The 23,497-nt window shown below is 34.5% G+C and overlaps 2 protein-coding genes across 2 annotated transcripts; both read right to left on the minus strand.

The window, feature by feature from the left end:
• Positions 1–863: 863 nt before the first annotated feature.
• LOC145614192 (uncharacterized) lies at positions 864–10,534 on the minus strand. Its single transcript, XM_081669204.1, has 23 exons — positions 10,398–10,534; positions 10,177–10,256; positions 9,021–9,629; positions 7,558–7,760; positions 7,364–7,435; positions 7,119–7,253; positions 6,395–6,513; positions 6,004–6,312; positions 5,716–5,803; positions 5,540–5,645; positions 5,340–5,453; positions 4,847–5,010; positions 4,627–4,747; positions 4,272–4,496; positions 4,000–4,190; positions 3,318–3,485; positions 3,115–3,220; positions 2,757–2,894; positions 2,271–2,432; positions 1,980–2,180; positions 1,700–1,894; positions 1,538–1,609; positions 864–1,244 (listed from the first exon to the last, which is right to left on the minus strand). Exons 2-23 carry the CDS (start codon positions 10,222–10,224, stop codon positions 1,092–1,094), a joined length of 3,699 nt encoding a protein of 1,232 aa, XP_081525330.1. The 5' UTR covers positions 10,225–10,256; positions 10,398–10,534; the 3' UTR covers positions 864–1,091.
• Positions 10,535–14,391: 3,857 nt separating this feature from the next.
• LOC145614248 (glucose-6-phosphate isomerase 1, chloroplastic-like) lies at positions 14,392–21,632 on the minus strand. The gene is made up of 14 exons (XM_081669268.1): positions 20,922–21,632; positions 19,765–19,881; positions 19,476–19,574; positions 19,297–19,380; positions 18,839–18,982; positions 18,697–18,762; positions 18,339–18,407; positions 18,117–18,224; positions 16,481–16,533; positions 16,231–16,369; positions 15,253–15,409; positions 15,025–15,103; positions 14,858–14,924; positions 14,392–14,747 (listed from the first exon to the last, which is right to left on the minus strand). The coding sequence occupies exons 1-14, from the start codon at positions 21,459–21,461 to the stop codon at positions 14,613–14,615; spliced, it is 1,857 nt and encodes a 618-aa protein (XP_081525394.1). The 5' UTR covers positions 21,462–21,632; the 3' UTR covers positions 14,392–14,612.
• Between the last annotated feature and the right edge of the window lie 1,865 nt (positions 21,633–23,497).

Genomic DNA, 23,497 nt, shown 5'->3' on the forward strand with positions numbered 1-23,497 from the left:
CCAAATTAAATCATCGTAATTGACTTTATCCTACAATTGCATTAATCTTTATGTGTGAGAGTGAGGGATAGCTCAAGTGGTTAGAGCTTCCCTCCCGATTTCAGGAGATCCTGGGATCGATTCTCACCCCCGCCCTTGTGGCTCTCTAAACACCAAAAAAAACATTAATCTTTATGTGTAAACTTTTGAGCATTATTTGTAAGATACGAAAAATTCAAAAGTTGTATAAAATGATTAACGGAGGTAGTAATTTAATTAATGTTTATCAAGATGTTTAAGTCGCTCTCTTACGAAAGGTTGTGGCCTTGTGGGCAAAGCTGATACATTCGGAATAAAATTTTAGTTATCAAGATATTTCAAGATTAGTGGTATGATGGAGAATTCGTAACAGAGGGACTTACGAGGGAGCCCAAGTTTATCTTTATGATAAACAAAAATAACTTATCTAGTGACATTTATATAAATAAATGAACAAAATATCCCAATCAACATGACTTTTTCATAAATAAATCAACATTGTAGGGCCTGTATTTAATAAAAGTTGTTAATTTTTTTGTTTATTACGAAGATAAACTTGCATTTTCTCAAGACTCACTATCATTACATCACCCAAATTTCCCAAATTTATAAGGAATAGAGTTGTTATTTTGTCAATGACTCATGAGTTCTAGAAGTTCGATTTGGTCAAATTACCAATTTGTTTGCAATACTTACTCGGTATAAAACAATATAAATGTTCATATAATAGTTCTCATATACATTTTGTCAAGCTGCTACGAATCTCTGATATCCATCTCATCTTCAGCTTCACTACTGGAATTTTCAATTTGGAAGTATAACAATATAAATGTTCATATAATAGTTCTGATATACATTTCTAAAATGCCAACAAAATTTATTGTTTTCCGAGCTTACATAAAACCAAAAATTGGACCTAGGATATTATTTTATTAACAAAAGAATTTCTATATATTGATTTTCTTAGACTGCTATTTTAATTTTTTTAATACAGTACTATGAGTACAATTTCTCATTTCACAAAATTGTCATGACTACAATCAGTAAACTTATCTACATTATTCTACATTACTTCAATAGTAGAACGTGTTACTCTTGTGAATTTGAGCGTCTTTACACAACATCGATCTAACTTCCATCATCGAACGAGGAGGCTCAATGTCCTTGTCTTGTAAGGCATGCCCCAAAAGCTGCTGCATCTGAGACGCAAATGTGTCATCAAGAACCTGCCATAGGTTAGACCATGGGTTAGTGACAAGTTAATACAGCTAAAGCAAGTTCTGGATACTTTGTAATCGTTAAGTTTCCTTCCACAAACAAAGTCTTATAAACGAGGCAAAGACATTGTTTTTTTTTTTTTTTTTTTTTTTTTTTTTTTTGACAGCAGAAAAAAAAATAATTAAAAAAAAAACAAATAAAATAAAATCACAAGTATTTTAGTACACCAGTAACAGATAAAATCACTTGTATGTCAGGAGAAAATATGAGTCGGATATAACAAGCTCAAGCAAATACTCACAGAAACAGCAATTGTTGAGCCCTTGTACCACGCTTTATTTTCTTTCCGATTCTCCAAGAAACTAAGAACATCCTGCATCACAAGTATAAGCAGTTTAGACTTTAGAGGGACATCATATTAGACTGTTTAGATGTTTTACATCTCAAGTTTAGGTCCACCTACCTGACCAATTCGGTCCCAGTAACCCCGGCATAGAGCAATAAAGACCTGAGTTTCAAATATGGTGTGCAAATGATTCAATGTGCTTATCAGCTGTTCTTTCAGAGGCTGCATTCTGTTTCTAACATCAGATTCCCCAACGCTTTCTTTGGAATCTTGGAGAATCTTCTTAATTTTTGTAGCGTTTTGTAACCTCGTCTACAAGAAAATAATTTCAAAGTTGAATTAACAAAAGCCAACAGAGCTCTCTCAGCCACAGGAGCAAATGCAGAGAAATACTCACATTTTCAACCAGCTTTTCAACAATGGCTTGCAGGTAGTTTCTGAACTTTGCTCTTAGCATGACAGTAACCTCACTTAAACGCTCTCCTGGTGTCTGATTGCCAGCATTAGGGATACAGGAACCCCATGACTTGAACTGAGTTTCTATCTTGGGCCGAAGAATGTCAAGCATCCTCTTCATTGAATTTAGAAGGATCCCAACCTGCAAAACCAAAAAGAGTGTGTAAAAACAAGCCCTCATGCCAATGAGGGATAATATCATCCATAACAATTTGAATAGACAGAAAAGTACCTCATCTGGAACTGCATATGGAGCCACATTTCGCTTGGTCAGTTTCTGCATATACTTGAAACCAAATTTCTTTGGCGCAAGATTTTCTTTTAGAGGGGCCAAGACATCGGAATATTGTCGGTCTAGAGCCTCCACAATGGACTTCTCTACATCAGCCACAGCCTAAAAGTAGAATTACGTAGTGAGTACATATCAACCCAACTTATAATTTGATTATGCATGTAACAAATATGTATGACATATACTTCTTAGAACTAAGGCCTAATGATAATATAAATCTATTTAGTTCCAAAATAACACAATTTACAGGCCAGCTTGTAATTAGATAATCCATATAGCTAGCTAATTTATGACAACTCCTTAGAGCTAGGGACTAGTGATTATTGTATTTTTAATTTTACAGGAAGCACATAAATGAATCTAGCCATATTCAGAAGAGATACAGCAAAAAGTACACATTTATTATTAAAAAAAAAAAAACCATACATTTTCCAAGAAAAAGCTATATTCTGGCCAGCGGCTAACGATGACTTCATAATCATTCAGTGTATCTTTTAGTCTATCATACATTTCATCAACAAAAGGGGTAGTCGAATGTTGTGTTCGGACACCAGACCATTTGACCTGCAAAAATAAATTGTTAATGGAGAGTATACTAATAATGAGTTAGAGTATTAAAAAAAATGTTAAAGCACTTGCTGAACGGGATTGATAAGAGGGATGATTTTGAGTTGGACAAGAAAAGACTAACAATGAAGTTAACATATCTTTATCATTAACAGATTTAATCTTAAATTTTAGGACAAAACAGAAAAATTATACCCAATAAGGTTGGTATCAATACCTTGTCAAGTTTGCAGGTTTCAAGCAAAGCCAACCGCTTATCCTGAATCCAGACAACTATATACAAGTGGAACAAATCTTTTGCATCAACTCCGCCTTTGATGGGACTACATATGAAAGAAAAAATGATAATCATTTTTTTTATATACTAATTACAGATTAAACACAAAAAAAAAATGAAGGAAAGAAGAGCCAAGAATTTACTTGATATTCCAGTTGACGAGATCTCTTTGGAAATCTGCTGTAGCTATCACAAGTTCTGCCACAGGTTGTGAAGGACCAGACGGAGGGCACGCAATGAGGAATTCACGTATCCGGTTGCAAAGTTCTACACTATATATTGATGAACAAAGATTTGGCAGATCGACAAAACTGCATCAAAAAAAAAAAAAAGCAACCTATTAATAACTGATTTTTTTGGTCTCATCTCAGAGAGAGGGAGGGGGGAGTTTTGCATGATTAGAGGCACCTAGAACTATATATTGTAAGGGAGAAGTGGTCAGGAAGGCATCCAAGCTAGAGCATAGACCCTTCCTTAATGATAAATTTTATATGCTTCAGAGTTTAGACAGACCCCAAGTAATGTTTTACATCAAGGCATATAGGTGGTGCTTCCAAATACCCATACACTCGTGTATGTGCATATTTCCTTAGCTTGCAGCCTTTTTATCAGATGATTACTAATAATCTTATTATTTTTATAATATGGTAAACAGCTTCCATAACCCAAGGCATAAGACTTCCTATATGTTAATTTGTAAACCACACAACACAATGCCCCTTTGGTCTAGTGTTGTATTGTTGTAGCATTGGTAGGTATTGCAATCACATAACTTTACAGTAGAGCAAAGAGCTTAAATTAGCACAAGAAATGAGCAATACATACCTGGGAAGTATGTGCTGGTTGTGGATTTCAATATCCGTGGAAACTTCATTACTGATGTTCAAGCAAAGATTTCTCATTTTCTGGTATGCGGTGGTCATTGTACCGTGATCTAGCATGCTTCCTTCACCAGTATTACTAACATACTCATCTGTCTCAGCCAAATGTCTCTTTGACCTCTTCTTTGCAGCAGCCTGAAAATATTTTGAACATTCAGCGGGACAATCTAAGTTAAAAATCTCCTAATGTACATACTCAAATGGATGGTGCTTAACCTGGAAGTGTCTGCAAAGTTTATTCTGCGCCTCGGGAGACAATATATCGTGAAGAAGAGTGTAAAGTTTGACAGCAGGTTGCAAAGCAGGAGCTGCAGCCCCACTTGCAGGCCTGAAGACTTCTGTCATTCCAGAAGGCAATGATTCATCCAAGGATTTGTAATTCTCAAACGCTAGAGCAAGTATCTGCTCAATTTGATCCTCCACTTCACCTAAGATGCGATTCTAAGCAACCAACAAGCAATGCATCAGGGACACACATAAATTCAAATAGTGTAGTATGCCATTCACATGAATAATGCTAAAGGCAAGAGGAAATTGTATGTATTCAAAGCCTAACATTATACCAACATACCTCCTGATGACTTAATGTGCTCTTAGTGTGGCCCTTCATAACCACAGGATAAAGTAAATCATACACAAGAGTCAGACAATCAGCTGTCGGTGTGGCAACATCCATGACATAAGTAAGGTATCTGTCATTATAGCAAATTGAGTTGCAATTATCTTAGGGCATGACTCACACAGATCTCAAAAGCAATGATGCACAAAATTAATAAAAGAGCAAGGTTTACCTAAGTTTAGTGTATGCATCAGAAACCCCATAATAGGTTGCAAATTCTTCCAATAACCATTTCCACTCGCCATGCAGCAGTAAATGTCTTTGTTGAAAATGTTGAACTTTCATGGCAACTTCTAAAACCAGGTCATAGGCAACAGTCTCTGCCACAGAGCCGCACTAGTAACACCACACACACACACAAATATTATGATAAGTTGACAATAGTAACAATACAAAATTGTAGGAAATCTTCAAAAACATACAGCATAACTCACACATACACAATCTTGTGTGAGAAATCAACTAAGTTAAACAAAGGAGAATTTCCAGAAATACTGCAGAAATTTTCTAGAAATTACATGCTACACAGCAATGGAAAAAACAACACAATTGTATTTGCAAGAAATAATATGATGAACAAGACGTCAAGGTCACCCATTCTGTTAAAATATCAAATGACTAAAATCCTGGATAGCATCTCTATCAACTCTATCAAGGTATCATACCTTATTATTATTGTTCTCCTCAGTACTCGTTGAGAAATTGATATATAGTTGTAGTTTACCGACAAGCTCATGCTCTGGTTCATGAAATATTGACCACCAACGTAGTTTATCATTCTGCAAGATTATTCAACATTTAAATTTCTTACAAATGATATATGATTCTCCACTAGTACATATGATACAAAGATCAGAAAGATTACTGGATCATCAGCAACAGTAGCCACTTGGGCAACAACACGCCCACATGTTTTTCCCTTAGAATCCTGAACTTCAAGAATCAAATCATCTCCCAGACCATCTGGAAAGCTGTAAGGTTGTCAATGATTTTCCCAAGACGACAACTAAATATAAAATGATTCAAAATCAAGAAACATACAATACATGAGTTTCGCCCGAACCGGGTTGCATCCGAACAACATCATCTTCAGGTGAACTTTTTAATCTCAACAGACAGAAATGACTCTCTGGTAGCATCAGAGGAAAAAGGGGATCGTAGATTAGAAAGACTATCAGAAGATTCTTGCACACACTGTAAAAATTCCTAGTTTTACAAAACTTAATTCATGGATTATTTGTTTCTTCAAGACAAATCCTTCAAAGCAAGATATATGACCAAAGAAGCTGTATAAAACATTCACGTCTTGGATAATGCTTAATGGGTTACCTTGCACAGGTTCATATGATGATGCACTGTTACGCAATGTGGTCACTACACCAACTTTTAAAAGACCAGAAACCTGCTTTAAGTACTGACTACTGGCTTGAACATAAGCCAAACTCTTCTTTGATATAGAACCATCTGTAGGCTCATTGAGTACAAAACGCACTCTTCGAAGGGCATTCCATCCAGACAAAACTGACCTCTGCACCTTGGATAACTGTGAGCGGGCAGACCCCAGATTTATAACTGGAGCCTTTACAGAACCAAAACTACAACCAGTAGGTGGGTCCAGTCCCATTCTCACTTTCCGAACTGCAATTAAAGAAATCTCAGACCACTTATGGAAAGTTAATTTATCAAAGTAATCAAGTTTAACAGCAATAGTAAATGATACCTTGGACCTTCATCTTCCCAATAATTTTCTTTGGTTTCTGTGGTGCTCCTTCGACTGCAACTTCTGAGCCACGCTTAGCCAGGATTTCCTCTTCTGACTGCAATAGTATTTGCTGCAAACTGTAATACATGAAACAAATATAAGCCACCAAACATTATAATTATGGGCAAAAGCTTGAAAGCAACAGAGTTCCATTCATGTGATAATTGTTCAAGAAATAAAGCCATTAAATTCTAAAGTTCCAAATAAATCTCGGAAAATTCTCCTACTATTGATTTTTAGGCAATATGCAAATTATGGAACAATCCTAACACCATAAGAAAGAGAACAAATGTCTGAATTCATGGAATGAAAACAAACAGTAACCAGAAGCCATAAATTATAAGACTGATCAAGTGTAAATTGCAGTTGCAGAATTCCAGATGATTCATGATATGCTCATGAGACCACTGCTCACAAAAAAGCTCAATTGGAGGTAACCTTAGTGGAAATGAGCAAAACTCAAAGTAAATGGGAAAAACATAGCACAATGCGCAGAGTATAAAAAAGTCATTTGGCACAGCACTAACAACCACTACTGCAGATTAGAATAAAGATTAAATAAAATCTTCATCCCCATAATAATCGCCAAACACACTGTTAATTGTACACATTTTAATCTTTGAAGTGCTAAAAATTACAAGTATATAGCAACAATGAAAGAATTGATGTAGACTAAACTCACCCAAATGCACTCCGCAATAAAGCACACTCATTTTCGAGAAATACAGGAGCTTCCATGCAACTTCTTGCCCAGGCATTGAGACAAAGACGAACACAAGCATCATACGCAACCACTGAATGCCATGGTCCTTGAGTGCTGAATATTTACCAAAATGAAACAAAGGAAAAGATCTTAGTTAGAGGTAAAAGTTAGATAAGCTAGAATACAACAAGTAGGATAACAATTCCGATATAAGAAAAAATTACCTTGCGTGAAATGTAGGCAGACGAGCAGCATGTGAACCTGAAGACCCTGCAGATTCTGCACCGCCCATAGTTCTGAGAACAAATTAAAACAAAATTATTTTATATTATCAAGTTACCCAGGAAACAAATTAATGTCATTGTTTAGTTAGCAAAAACCCAAAAATCTGTGCATTAACCAAGGATGGCACACTAACCTTGCATGTGGACCAGGATTTGTTTTTTCTGCACTATCCACTTGATGTGACCCAGATAACTTAGCACTAGGAACAATTGGCTCAACTTTGTCAGAAGCATCATGAGAATCAGAAGATACTTTGTTATTGAGTCCAGGCACAGCTTGATTGGCATCCTGACCAGAGTTGCAAACTGGAGGTGCACTTGGGGTATCATCATCATCCTACACAAAAGGGCTTGTTGAGTCCACAGCAATAGAAATTGCAAATATTACAGATGAGCAAAGCAAGAAAGCTGAAAGAAGCAAACAGCCAACCAGGCAGCAAAATTACTGGCTTAAAGAAATGAAGCACTCAAATTTCACGCAGTTGTATGGGCATAACAAGCAAAATAACTTGCTTAAAGGAATGAAGCGCTGAAATCTCACACAAAAATACTCCATTACATTGCCAGCAAGGCAACAAGAACAATTACAAGCAATTTAGGCATGAAAATCTAAGAAATAGACAACAGCAAAATAGTTTATGCATCTATTTGACATTTTTTAAGGAAAAAAAATAAACATGATACAAAAAGACTTGGTCTTCAGGAAATTATGTTTCTACTCTACGTTTCTAAAGTATAGGTCAGCTTTCTTTGTAATCCATCAAACTAACCTAGATTCTCTTGCTGAGACAGGAAGAGAAGTGTCTTTAACTAACCTAGTCAACAATCCATATTTGAACCCCATCTGTTGTGACAAACCAGGACACGAAACAAACAAAATAACAATTTATTCCTTATCTTAGCTATGGACTTCACATGCCATCATAAGCAATTTAGAACTTGCTGGAGTACAAGTTCTCATTTCAAAATCCTCAACCCCCCTACCCCAAATATAAAATTTTACTTGGGTGCATAGTCAGGCATCACAGGTAGCTGACCTATACTACAAATTGATATACTTGAATAGTTGAATGCCATCTACTGACCCTATAAATTTTTCCCAACTGATGTACTTGAATGCCATTTACTGACACTACAAATTATAGATTCATGTTTTAACACAGGTAAGTGGGCAAGTATATCTTCATTTGTTTTTCCAATTGATATACTTGAATGCCATTTATTGACTACAGCTTCATTTTTTAGCACAGGTAAGAGGCATCATTTTCCATTTCAATTGAGTATCAAGAAATGACCCCATATATACTAGTATACTACTACAGTTGCAAGCAAATAAAACATTTATTGAGTTTGGCATTAACACAGGAACAATGCAGCTGCAGTTTAACAAGTTTGGACATGTACACTTACTTCTTTGCTACATGTGCTGACCAAAAACACAAGCTTGTGGCAAATTTGAGTCACACAACCAACCAACCAGAAAGGTTTCACAGAGGGTAAAACAAATACACTCGTATTCTCATACATGTTGGAATCACTTTTACACCTTTATCAAGCTTGTAATAATACAAATTTTAAGAAAGTCGAAATAACATACCTTCCCAATATTCATTTTCGAAGTTATGCTAGATGTATAGCCTTCTGAAACATAAGCTTGTGAGCGAGAAGCTGTGCGGATGTTGCTACCAACTTGAGAAGAAGAAAACTCAGAGCTACCAGCAGAATCTTCAGACTCATCTTCAGCATAACCATTCTGTGCAACTGGGTACCTTCCATTCTTATTACCTAATCGCTCACCCCTCGTCCCACTCAACTCCACCGACGAATATACATCAGAAGACAGATAATCACTTCCATAGCTCATCCGAGTTGGAGGCAATGATCTTGTGTTGGAGTATCTGTAACTACTCGTAATCGAGGGAGGAGCACGGTCATCCTGTGGGGACGAATCCATAGAATACCTCCCGCCGTAAACATCCTCCTCCTCAGATTCCGAGGTGATGTCATTGCCAGAGACAGAAGCAGAGTCATCCCCAGGAATGCCTCTGGATACTGGAATTGCAGTGGGTGGCAAATGCCCACTTCGGAACTTCCCAGGTGGTGGCAACCCAAAACCTCGGCTACTACTTCTGTTTAGAATTGGATCAATCCTTGTCCTATGGTCTAACACTGACAGTGGTTCTTCCTTCTTACCATTCTTAGAACCCTAAAAATACCAACAAAAAAATTAACAAAAAAACAAAGATTTTTGTTAAATTGTAAACTTTACTAGAATTCCATTCAGTCCCTGATTTAACCACTATCAAATATACCAAGATTGGCAAAATTAAAATGATACAATTGAACACCATATAAAACTGATACACAAAATTATAAAATGCAAATATAGCAACATAGTCAAAATTTAGATCATACCCTCAAAAAAATCAAAATAAAGTGCAAAAATCAACAACATTACCAAAATTCAAATCAACCCCTCAATAATAAAATAATCATAAACTGCAAAATTAAAAATGAAGTGCAAAAATTTTTTGAGACAAAGATATATTTAAAATAATTACAGACTTTAGAGTAATACATTGCCAAATTTTCCAATCAAACCTACTATAGAAACAAAAAAAATTACAGAATCCAACATGTAACCAAAATTAGCAACATAACTAATTTAAATCAGACCCACAAAAATTAAACCATAAAAAATTCAAAAATGCAAAAATTACAAAGGGAAAATGTGGAAGTAGAAGAGTACATACCTCTCGAACCCATTGAAGGGCACTGTTATCAAGGCCTTCAGTGAACATTTTTAGGGCGGAAGTTTCAACTTATTGAGAAACTAGTTTAAAAAAAAAACAGATTTTTATTATTTTTATTTATCAAAGTTGAAAAAACAAATGAACCCAGAAAATAAAAAAGACAAATTAAGAAAAGAGGAAGAAAGGAAATTTGAAATGCAGAAAAAAAACAGATAACTCACATAGAAAGCTTGAGTTGGGCCACAAAAACAGAGAAGCTTCCTCTGATTTTGTAGAGAGAGAAACCTGCAACTGGAATTTGATAAAGAAGAAGATGAAGAGAATTTTTAGAGAGAGAAAGATGAACTTTTTTTAGAATGACATACTCAACAACAGTCAAGTACGAGATTAGTATTCCCAGATTAACAAAGAGAGTGTGCGAGGAGCGGTGTTGCTTAGCAAGGAAGAGTGCCAATTTTATGTTTTATTTTTTATTTATTTATTTATTTATTTTTATTTTGGTATGGTTTAATACGGAGTATATGAAAATAACTTTAATTTTGCCTAAAAAAAATAGCGCATTTTGGCTAAGATGTGTTAAACCCCTAATCGAGTAACCCCTTATCAAATAACTTTGATCACACAATGTGACTAGTAAAGATAAAAAATTTAAGTGTACTATGTCACGTTAGCTCCGATACCATGTAAGTGTACTAACTCAACCAAAATTCAAAATTTAAGCTGATGGTTGAGAACAAAAAATATGTTTTATACTATGTCATATGTAAAATAGTGAGAATATTAATTTATCAAAAAAAAAAAAAAGGGAAAAAAAAAACGAAAGTGGCGAAAATAGAGGGAGCACGAAAGTGAGGAGGTGTAGCGAGGGGAGGGGGTGATAAAATAACAAGCGGGTGATAGGCAACAAATGGTAACAGTCGAACGTTGGAGTGTGAACTGAGAGCTTCTCACCTCGTAAAATTTCTACGGCAAATTTAAAAAATTCATGAATGTCACATGGATTGTGGGTCCCACATTTGACCCCACAGTAAACCTCCCCCTGTTTTATTCTTTGGTTATGCTACCAATTTTTGTTGTCTTGTTTTTAAAAAAAATGTGAATTGTTTTGTACTTTATTTAATCAATAAAATTTGCGTTTGGATTATGCAAACCAAATAGATTAATTTCTAATTTGGTATGACATTTTGAGGGTAAACATATAAATTGTGCATGATAAAAATGTTAAGATGTGAATTTTCTATTTTTCTGCACAACGTTTTAAATATCCAAATGTTTTACTACTGTCACTTCTTTTATTTTACATGTGAAAAGAAAAAAAAAAACTCATGTTAACACTCAAAATTTTTAGATTCCGTATTAACAAATAGGCATCTAAAAAATAAGATATATTCGTACCGATAAGGTAATCTCTATTCTCTAACTAAAAATCTTAGTTTAGCAAAATTTGAACTCCATGAATAAATTTATTAATTGTGGGGCAAGTTTTAATTATACATAATAAATATTATACTACTCTAGTACAAGTTACAAGTACTCCCTCCGTCCCTAAATGATAGTCCCTTATGGCCTATTTTTAGTCCCAAATTGATAGTCCCATTTGCTTTTTTTAAGTACCATTAATATCAATTTTTTATCAAAATTTCCTCCAATCACAACAATATTTGTGCAAATTTAAGTTTCCCATGTAAATTTTGTTTTTCAATGTACTTTTATTACTTTCTCTCTCTACTATTTTACATACCCAATGTAAATTTATATTTTCAATGTAATTTTACTACTTTTATTTAAGTTTCTTAATTCCCGTGATTTTTGCCCATAAGGGACTATCATTTGGGGACGGAGGGAGTATGATTTATGATGTAGCTTTGATATGGTCAAAGGTCATGAACTTTGTCATAACTTTTCTATAAATGATATTGAGTTATGATGCGATACTACCATTAAAAGATTTACTATCTTGTACTCCATGATTTTATTTGGGAGTTTACTATGTTGTGAATCTTGTGAGTTGTGATGCAATTGATTTAATTGGTCAACATTGATTAAAATTGACCTCAAAAGTTAAATATGGTCATATGGACAATTATTTTATAATGCATGCTATTGCTATATATCCTTTTAAGGGATGGCCTCACAAGTTAGATATGGACAATCATGTAATGTGTTGATTCATTTCTTTCATTATGGTTGACATTAAGTTGTAATTGCAAATACAAAATAAAGGTTGATGTAGTTGGTTGGAGATTTACCTTATAGTATTGAATTCACAAAATTGAATCCTCTTATCAATTATCAGACCAAAAACAAACTTGAAAACAGGGGTCTTACCAGAGTTAGTAATCCTAAAAGAAAAGTGAGAATTGCAAATATTGTTGTACATTATTATATAGTACAAAATTATACTTCAATGGCCATAACTTTATATATTGGCATAAATATTCATGGCTTTAACGTGAATAACTCACCTTGTAAATTATAACCAACCACGCCTTTTAACCTCATTTTTTTTATTCTCATAGCATCATTCCCATAATTTGTTAGTCTTTTTTTTGGTTTTTGGAAGCCATAAATTGTTAGCTTAGCACTTATATATTGTTGTTATATTAGGAATTAATTGCAACTTACCATCCATTTTTACTTTAACGTGAACATTTAAAGTTAAACCTAAATTGGCGCTTAGAGCCTGTTCACATTTAGGGCCTGTTATCTTCAGCTTATTCTCATTTCAGTTCAGTTCAGCTCCAATAAGTTTCGTTCAGCTCAGTTCAGTTCTTATATTTTTCCTTCTCTCATAAAATATTCAGTTCAATTCAGCTCCAATAAGTTCCGTTCAGTTCAGTTCAATTTAGTCAATCAAATTAGGCCCTTACTGAACTTAGCTAAACTGAACTGAACTGATTGGAGCTTGACCGAACTGAGCTGAACTAAACTGAATATTTCATGAGATAAGGAAATTAGGAGCTGAACTGAATAGCAATTAAGCTGAAGTGAACAGGCCCTTAATTCCTTATTACAGTAGAAAATAACTTTCTTTAAAATGCTTTTCATTTTATTCTTTTTAAGGTTCTTTAAATGATTAAAGTAGCTTGCAATTAAAGAATAGAATGTGGATTTTTATAAATATAAGTAAATTGAAAAAATGTGATAAAAATTTCACTAATTGCGATAAGGAAAAGGAAAAATAAAGTGAAGTTTTTACCAAAATATCAAAAATTAGGTAATTAAAGAAGCCTTTTTAAAGTGTACTTTAATTTGAACATTAGCTGTAGTAATCATAAATTATAGTGGACTTAAATTTTACTAGAGTGTTTTGCTCTTAACGGATAGTTGAATGTTAATCTTTAGTTTATATAAAGTAATAAACCCAAGCTTATAGTATATATTATCCACATATAATTATCAGCATATCATAATCATATAAATAATACTCAATCATTAGCAAAATGCAAACTTCAGAGATGTGTTTCAACAATTTTAAAATGCAAATTTTGGTTTGAAGCTTCAATGTCAACATCAGATGAGTTAATGTACTTTGTACTTTTGTACATTGTTATTGTTTTTTCAGGGTGTTGACATTTTGGAAGATTGTCCACAGTTTGGGTGTTGACGTTTTTTTTTATGCATAATGTTCATAGTTAATGGTGTATGGATGTGTTTTAATGAATTAATATCTCTATGTTAAAATTTTGACTTGTACCTTCAAAGTGTTTTATTGTTAGTATGCTCAAGAAAAAGTGGTCCGATACCATGGTATTCAATACGTAGAATAATAATTTTCGAAATTTAAAACGACTTTCATACATAGTCTTTCCTAGCACAAAATCAATTTCGTGTTGTACTTTGTGAATTTGCTAACTACATAGCAGGAATGAAATCATGCTGCAATTTTCTCAAACTTTGATACTCAGTATAATCTTTGGTCGTCAAGCAGATCAATGATTGGACATTAATCTTGCGCGAAGTTTTGTTATACTAGAGCTTAAAATGTGGAGAATTTTTGTGGAAGTGAGGTTTGTCTGGACATCTTGATGCGAGCAGCAAAAGCCGCTGAAAATGAGAGATGCTATTGTAGTTGCTTAACAAGTTCGCTCTCTTCTAATTGTGTGACTGTAAGCAATGCAAATAGCGTGACTCATTTTTCAAACATTGCCAACAAAATTTCTTTTACCAGTACCAGAAATTTTGTACTTTTGAACAAATGCTATCTGGTTCAAGTTGTTTGTAAATGATTTATTAAAAGAAAAAAGTTATATCATTATTTGGGAAAGAAGCTATATTAGAAAGAATACCAGTATCCAACAGGTCAAGAATTTCCGGGCACAATTTCCTTTTGAGCCAACCCCGGCAGCAAATCCCTAACAATCACAGTTCTAACACTCGAAAATATGTTTTTTCTTCTCTTTTGCACTTTATTATTGCTTCTCTTTTAGTATAACCTACGCATATAGTTCATCGACATTACATTCTCCAAGGAAGGCCTTAATACTTCGAGGAGAGCCACAGTTGCCTTCTGCGAGAACCACTCTATCGTTGGCTGCCATGTGAGCAATTATTTTGTAAATCATTTCAATCTGCAGAAAACAAAGGTCAAATTAGACTTCATTGTCGGTTAGGAATGTAGGATACAGCTCATACAAGAGCACATTATATCCCTTATGGAGAACAAGAAACAGTGATTTACATCTTCGGGGCAATGGCAACGATCAGCCACTTCTTCAATCGTCAATGGCTCAACAGGATCCTTGCAACTATAAACAGGTAAGGACGTTCTTAGCTTTTAGCAGCAATACAGATTACAGAATAACTGAGTGCACAAGCAAAAGAAATGAAGAGCCAAGGCAAACAAACCTGGCCTCATTGAGTACAGCTAGAACCCGTTTCTGAAGACCTAATACTTCTGCTGCAGCTTTTTTACCTGCCTCCACACCTAGAAATTTGGATACAAAAAGCATGCAGATAAGAAACGAGATAAAAATGTTACAATATAAACAGTTTCCTCATTTTGTCACTTAATCCAGATTGGTCCAGCGCATTGTACTGTGCAGTTAACTCATTTAAGTCGATGACACAAGATACCTGGTTGATGATATGCGTTTATGTTGACAAGTGAGGCGTATAACCCAACAGCTCGTTCATATAGTGCTACCATAGCACCAACTGACCTAGGTGTCACTTCTTGCACAGTGACAGAAATAGACTCACGGTTATTTGCATAAAGAGCTGACCTTGTACCCTGCAAAGCACCAATTATAATAATAAGACATCAAGAAAATTTGCAAAATGCATTTGTTTCATGAAGTGAAAAAGCTAGTAGTGGCCAACATTTCAATTTTTAGGCTTTGCAATATTAAGCTTCTCACTAAATAGCCCTCATGGAAAATATTAACAGCTTTTATGCAGTCTCAAATACATGACTGCATACTTATACCCTCACACCCGAAGAATACAGCCACGTCAGAGGTGGGAGCCATGTGAAAGTAATTGGGTTGTTGATAACCCGTGTACTGATGCAGTCATGATTCTGGATAAATGTTATTCCAGAACTACGAAAGCTAAAGTCAACAACTCATGACAGAGGTCATACATTACCTTTAAAATAAGGGTTCAGATAACGGCCAAATAAAGTTCAGACAAGGATTTTTTTTGGAGGAAAAGAATGAAGCCTAAGTCGTCAATCCAAGTTAAGCTTAGTCAAGTTAACATATTGCGGTGGAACAGGAAATGAAAAAGTTTAGGATAAATTAAAAACTATAAATTCTCTACTCTAGACGTAAAGTGTCCTGCAATCTAAACCTGGAAGATTTAAAAGTTACACCATCTACAAGCAGAGCCATCATTATTGCTACTGTATTAGGCATTCACCAAGCAACCATAAAAGAAATCGACTTTTAAGAGTTAGAAAGATCTTCCACAGGATACAGGACTGGGGTAAACATACAGGATAAATTTAGCAACACATTGTAAGCAAACCCAATGAAGTACGGAGTATACACAAAGTCCATAATCATTAAATATGCTATTGAATTTTTTAAAAATCAACTTCAGAAGCTTAACCTGTAACATTCCAAAGAGATAGTCACCACATGTGACACCTGGTTCAAGCTCCCAATCATGACCTGGAGGTCTATCACGCAGTACTTCAATAAATGTGGCAAAGAAGTTGTGAACACCATCCCTCAGTTGTTGAATATAGCTGAAAAAAAAAATAAACAAAATAAAAAAAAATCAGGCCTTGCCTTCCAGAGACAAAGATTGCCATATAGAGCACTTATTGATACATGTTTACAAATTTGCAAAAACCTACGCATGCTGATCTGTGCTTCCTTTATTTCCATAGACACTAATCCCTTGGTTCACCTGTCACGATAGAGAAGATGGTCGTAAGGACAATGAAGTTGAAGCCCAGATACAATAAGGTGAAATGAAAAGGAAACCAATTTGCCTTTTTTTTAAATAAAAAAATTCAACAGCTGGGCTTCCCAATTTGCACCAATGTATGTGACATATTAAGAAAAATAAGTCTTCTTTCAGTTGTGTTACAACTATAAAAAGGCATTAGTTTTTTTTTTTTTTTTTTTTTGAAGGGAGGCAGTAGTTTATATGGAATCAACAATTAGTTTTTAAATGCATTTGTTGAGGGCCATGAGGCATTACTAAATGTGACATCTCGGAATTATCAACACACATGATGCTCCAACTAAATCCAAAAAATCTAATGGCATTGAATAGATTGACACTCGGTGCATGGTTTGCCTCTTTTGCATGCATGGTTGTGTAAAGCATTTACTTTATACAGGAAATATTCAAAAGTTCAAATTCAAATCTAAATTCAACGCGCGCAGGTCTTTTAGAGGATTACATTGCAGCTTGTGCAACTAGTTTTCCAAATTTGCTCCTCTGTTTTCTTTTTCTTTTTCCAATCATACACCACTCATAAATAAGACATTGGTTTTTATTTCCATGCCAGACTGACCATCAATCTATTAAGGACACCTTGATTAAGTAATCTACAAGTTACAACATGGAGATAGTATTGATATAGTGATATTAAAATAAATGTTTTATAGTTGTTAGTCTTGTACCATTATATCTTAAAAAAAAAAAAAATTAATGCTCAAATTTGATAATGAAAAATAAAGCGACATATTTGTGAATGGAAAATTGGAGAGAGTACATGTAATTAGGAAGCACATAAAATGACACTTCTAAGTAACACTTCTGGGTGATACTAATAGAATTCTCCAAACTCGGTATACTTGGAATATGCTTCCCTTATTAAACACGCAGTAGTTTTGTATAAAAACTTTTATCTTCTTATTCATTACCCTGGTTGCTTTTTAAGAAGGTGATATTAAAAATTTTCTCATTAAAGTATGTCCAATTTATTGATCTGGTTTGTATAGTCATTGTTAAGAAAAAAAATGTTAAGAGTTCATGCTCCAAGCAATATCTCTGCCTATGTACCCATGGATTCTATTTCTTCTTGGATATACCCATATGAAAATTGTGCATTACCACATTACTGAGTATTATTTTACCAATTAGTTCACTTGTAGTCTAAGGAAAAATTTATGCTTTGTTGTTATTGTTGTGTTTGAAGTCTAAAGAAAATATTGCCCACCAAATGCATGCAACTACAGCTATGATTTTAATTTTTTTTTTTTCAAATATTTCTTCTTAAGGTGTACAGTAAACAGATTATGCTGCAACTTTATTTTATGTAACACAGTAGTCCCAAAAAAAAATCAGCTAATCCATAGCTGCCTGCTGACACTCACAAAGTCTGTCCAATTGGCATCACCTTCATGTAAATCAGTAAATGGACATAACAATCAATTTAGTAATGATGAAAATGCAAAATAAGTTCTTCAAATACCAGGAATTATGATATGCAGTTTGAAGTTTAAACATCACACATTAAATATATCCAACATGCATACCCTGTTACCATCGAGGTCAAACTCCTTCCCAAGTGACTCCATGACCAGCTGTTGCAGGTACCGGCTAAAGAGTAATAGACTGTCCTTGTAAGGAAGAACAACCATATCCTGCAGAACAAAAAAGAGGATGTCAAAAGCAAACTTACTACAGAGTAGTTAATAGGATGAAACCGCAATAAATTCCAAATCTTCAGATAACACAAAACCTTGAACAGTAAATACCTTTGAACCGACACCATCTGATGCCCAGTACCAGGAGAGAGCTAGCAATGCTGCAGGATTACTTTTCAGCTGCAAAAAGAAACTTATCAAAAATGATGGTGGAGAGAACCAAACTCAACCAAATAAGCAACACAAGAATTTCGATCTCATTTATTCAGTAATAAAAGAATTTCATTTTGGAATTCTTCATAAATGAAAGAATAAAATTGTTGATCCAATATCATTCAGGCACAACAAGAGGGCAATATTTAAAGTTAGATTGCAGCACATTATTGCACCATCTTTCATAATGCATACACCTATATAAGCATCAGAATCTTATGACAAACATGGCAGCAAGACAATCATGAGAGCTTACCACAGGAATCCTAGTTGCCTCGTCCATTAAAGCTGCACCAGCAAGCATTTCTTTTATGTCAATTCCCTACAAAACACTGGCTTCAGACTGAGTACATATACTATAAAGAGGCATATTTCCATCTGTCAGTGAGGCAACTGACCTGAAGAGCAGCTGGAAGTAAACCTACAGCAGACATTTCGGAAGTTCTACCACCCACCCAATCAAACATAGGAAATCTGTCTATCCAGCCTTCAATTCGTGCAGTGTTATCTAACAATGAGTTTTCTTGTGTAATAGCAACACCCTGCCAAAAGTAATTTCAATAGCAAAACAAAGTCCGCCGTCTGAGTGTAATAGAAGAAAATAAATTCTAACAAAATAAAATTCATCACAATAATGCTCATAAATTCATAATTCATTGGACATAAACCAAGCATGATAGAAAAGATGCTATAGTCTTTGAAACAGTGATTCATGGAAGCTCATGGAACATAGATCTCTTAAACGTAATCGCCACAGGCCCACAGCACAAGCAGAGGTGGAGTGTCCAATCAGAAACCCATGTTTTTGGCAGACATTTATGACAAAAAGTAGCAAACAAGGACCTGAGATCAAAACCTGTTTTGCGAACACCAATCCAGCTTCACGAAAGGCTTTTTGTACTTCCAATAGACCATTTCTTGTTTCCGGTGTACCACCACTCTGATGATCACACAGAAAAAAGTAGGCAGCTACTTGAGATAATTGGCATTAATGAAACTCCAGTGCATTCTAAAAGAAAAGCGATTTCGACAAACCTTTGAAATAACAATCACAAGTGTTGTAGCTAGGTCAGGACCAAGTTGAGCAATTTGATGATCAATTCCAGCTGGGTCAGTATTGTCAATAAATCTTATCTGCATGAGTACAAAAGCGTCACGAGTTCACAACTTAGCCAAAAATTGTAAGGCAGGTAGGCGAAGGGAACTAAGTGCAACAAAAGTTGATAGAGTTTCTATGGACAATGGAGGGTTTTAGACAAAAAAAAAAAGACCAAAAAAGGACGAATGGAGAAGAAATGAAGCAAATGGACAATATATCAGATACCTTGAGGGGTGGATTGTCAGGAGCTAGTGCTTCTGCAACAAATTGAGGCCCAAGTGCTGAACCACCAATTCCGACAGAAAGTATTTGGGTAAATCGTTGTCCATTTGGAGCCGTAATCTGCAACAGTTGTACATGGATTACTACAACGAAAAGTCCAAACAAAACATTCATGAAATAGAAATACTTATACATTCTTGATGCTACCACTCTGTAACAATATTTTCTCCTATACAGCACATGAAGACTAGATTTCCTACAGGTGATTCCACTCCATTTTCGACTCTTCTTTATCAACACAGACACAATAAATCAATTATGCCAATGCCAAACTTCAATTGGTAATTAACAATTAGCATATACATCTGATGATCTGATGTACATCTTAAACACTTACTACATAACTTATCATTCATCTGGCCTTGCATGAGATTGACATCGATCATAAGCATTTCCCAATCAGCTGCCCTTATCTATCGTTTTTAGCCCAACTTCAATCATACTCCGGTTAGTTATCTTCGATTACTCAAGACATTGAAATCAACATGAACTTTCAAATATAGATAACTGCTACACATAGCACATAAATCCCCTTTTCAGCTTATGTAAGATACTAAATCCCTCCACTCTAACTTCACTTCCTTTGGTACAAAACCCAACTTCCACATATGCTTGATTGAACCTCATAAGTTATCACATTATATCAACTAATATGATCTCATAAACATAGGGGAAAAAAAAATTACCATACTAATCCAAAACAACCAACTTCACCTTAAATTAGTAGTCACAATCAAATTCCAAATTTCCCTCCAATAAAATTACCCTAACAAACTAAAAATCTCCCTATCATAAATTAGTCCAATTAATTACTAATCTTCCACCAAAAACCCCATACATTGGCATAAATCAATCCAATTTTCTCAATAAATCCACTCAAAACCTTAAACTTCAATTGAACTTTTCACTTTTAATTTTCTGTTCTTACACAAACTTTAACTAAACTGAGCTCCAAAAAACATAAGCCAGCTAGCTTACTGAATTAAAAGTCCATACAATCAGATCAAATCTCGTCCACATCATTGTCGTTCACGGCCCCACAAGGCCACAAAGCAGAATGATCAGAGAAAAAGTACTTAACAAAAACCAAAAAACAGTACCTTGCCAGAAACAACATCATTAGCAAACTGCCAAACACGATCAAGAGTATCATCAATCTGAGTCTTCAAAAACGAGGTAGGAGCAAGATTCGAATTCCTCAACCAATAATGACCCACCATTCTACCTTCATCTGGGTTAGCAATGGCGCCATTTTCAAGCTCCTCCATATCCTTAAAAGCTTTCTGAAATCTTGGCTCCATTTCCTTAACAAATTCCTCAGTAAACCCAATTCTACTCACATCCAAATACAACCCCAAATCTTTGTGCTGATACAACCACTCCACATATCGGGCCCACAAGGCCCGAGGGTCTTTCTCCAAAACCCCATTTTCCTTCTTCTTCTGTAAAGATGGCAGATTATTGGTTGATGAAGAAGATGAAGTAGAAAGATCAGCGGGTATGTCTCGGGCCACAGATGAAATGGGTTTGAAGGAGATTGATTTCGGGCCTGAAATCGGGCTTTTGGTGATGTTTGGGAGGTGGGAAATCTTGGGTTTGAGAGATGTTGATGAATAGAGATTTGAGAGTGAAGAAGCCATTGTTGAATGTTGTTGTCGAAGAAATGTGGAGTGATGTAAACGAGGAGAGGGAGAGAGAGAGAGAGAGAGAAAGGGAGGTTTTTTAGGCCATTGGGGTGGGTTTGGTGGGTTGATATTTTGGTATGCGAAAAGACTGAAAAGTATGGTAATATTGTCTGAATTTGGAGTTCAGATTTTCAGGGTTTTTTATTTTTTTATTTATTTAGTGGCCGAGACTCGAGAGTGTCTGTTATACACCCGAATGTACTTATATATTTATTTAATTTTTGGTAAATTATATTTTTATATAGTTATAAATTATGAATTGATGAGTAAAAAATTGTTTTTGTCGTAGTTGATTATAAGATCGCTCGAGTGTATAATGAAAATCAAGGGGTAAGGGACAACATGAGTTTGTGGATTTCAAAGGAGATTGGAGATTCTCTGGCTGCTTGTGAAGAGGAAAGGTTGTTGTTGTTTGAATATAATACAATTGAGAGGAAAATGGTGGGCTGAATTTGATTGTTTGTTTTCAGGTTGTTAGTGATGATGAATGGTTAATGTAGCTATCATGTAGGATATTGACTTTAATTCCTTTATGCCTTTAGCCTTTTTCTACGGTCAATGATGATTTCTTTTATTGATTTATTTCCAATTTCTCTTCTTATACTCCTACAAATCTAAAGGGGGAGTGCCCCTTAATCAACCCGGTATACTTATTGTGATATCCGGTGGCAAAATAGGTAATTTTTTAAAACTTCTTCCATTTTTATTTTTAATAACTTTTGTATACATCCGGTGTACAGTAATTTACTGTACATCGGGGGTCACTTTTTATCAAATTTAGGGTCATTTTTACAATTTTTTGGGTAACTTTTATTAATAAAGTATAAATATTTTGTAACATTTATTTATGTTAGGGTAACTTTTATCCATATTAGGGTAACTTTTACTTATTTTAGGGATAACTTTATAACGGATGTACAATATTTATTGTACATCCGATTTATTTAAAAGTTTGTGTTTTATTTTTATCTTTATTTTCAAAAATATTTCTTAAGACAAATTGGTCTTCCACCCGCTCCATCACCATCTTAACCACCACCATCACAACAAAACTCATCACAGCCACCACAAATAACAAATTCATCATTTTCATCTACTTAATGTTGTCTTCTTAATCTTTTCTCAATAACAATAATGGCCCTAACACCAGCCACTTTGCAGCGACTGAAAACAAAAAAAAAAAAGACACCCCTGGTAGCAAATAAAATAAACAATAGTCATACTTAACCACTTAGGGAAAGCATCTCATTCGCAGTGGCATCTCCATCTCAACAGCAATGGTGGCTCGTGGGGAGGAATGGCTCGCGTGGAGGAACAAAGTAGAATTTTTGAAGGTGGATTTTGAGCTACCTTGGTCATGGGTGAGAAGAAAAATGGAGGAAGATAGGATTCAAATGACAAATTTACTCTCAATTTCATTGTTAAATGACTAATATATCCCTTGATATACTAGGCTTATGATTTGTCTCAATCCACCCATAAGTTTTAGGAGTCAATATACTAAATACTAAAAGACACACCAGCGATGGCACATGTCATCTCCCGGTGTGTCCTCAATTTTTTTTTTTTTTTAAAATTAAAAAAATTTATTAATTAAGAAAATAAATTTTTTACAAAAATATAATATTATTTTTTTTATACATATTCCATATTAATGTAGTAATTATTATATCTAAAATAAAAAGATTTCACAACTCTTTCTAAAAAAAAATTAGGCAATTATAAACAAAAAATTATACTCTTAAAATAATTTGTGACTTATTTTACAATAAGAAAAAGATTGCTTTTTTTTTTTTTGTCTACTTTTTTTTAGTGGTATATTAGATGTTTCAATTAAAAAATGCAAATATTAAATCAACCTATCACATAATTGTTATTCATCGACTAATTTATAATAATACTTATTAACCAATAATCTATAAGTATAAATATAATTATTGATCACCGTGCATGGCACGGGATCTAGGATCTGTTCTGTTCACCTTATTTTC

Source organism: Chenopodium album, chromosome 25, assembly GCF_948465745.1.
Source record: "Chenopodium album chromosome 25, dcCheAlbu1.1, whole genome shotgun sequence".
Taxonomy (NCBI): domain Eukaryota; kingdom Viridiplantae; phylum Streptophyta; class Magnoliopsida; order Caryophyllales; family Amaranthaceae; genus Chenopodium; species Chenopodium album.

Bases quoted from the DNA above. Each gene is read 5' to 3' on its own strand.
- LOC145614192 (XM_081669204.1), bottom strand. From the start codon at position 10,224: ATGTTCACTGAAGGCCTTGATAACAGTGCCCTTCAATGGGTTCGAGAG. The intron at 7,436-7,557 runs GTTAGTGTGCCA...ATTTGTTCTCAG, and splicing joins AATCCTGGTCCACATGCAAG to AACTATGGGCGGTGCAGAAT. The intron at 6,313-6,394 runs GTATCATTTACT...CTTTAATTGCAG, and splicing joins TGGGAAGATGAAGGTCCAAG to TTCGGAAAGTGAGAATGGGA.
- LOC145614248 (XM_081669268.1), bottom strand. From the start codon at position 21,461: ATGGCTTCTTCACTCTCAAATCTCTATTCATCAACATCTCTCAAACCC. The intron at 19,381-19,475 runs GTTTGTCGAAAT...TGTGATCATCAG, and splicing joins TTGTGATTGTTATTTCAAAG to AGTGGTGGTACACCGGAAAC. The intron at 16,534-18,116 runs GTATGCATGTTG...CTATCGTGACAG, and splicing joins TTGACCTCGATGGTAACAGG to GTGAACCAAGGGATTAGTGT.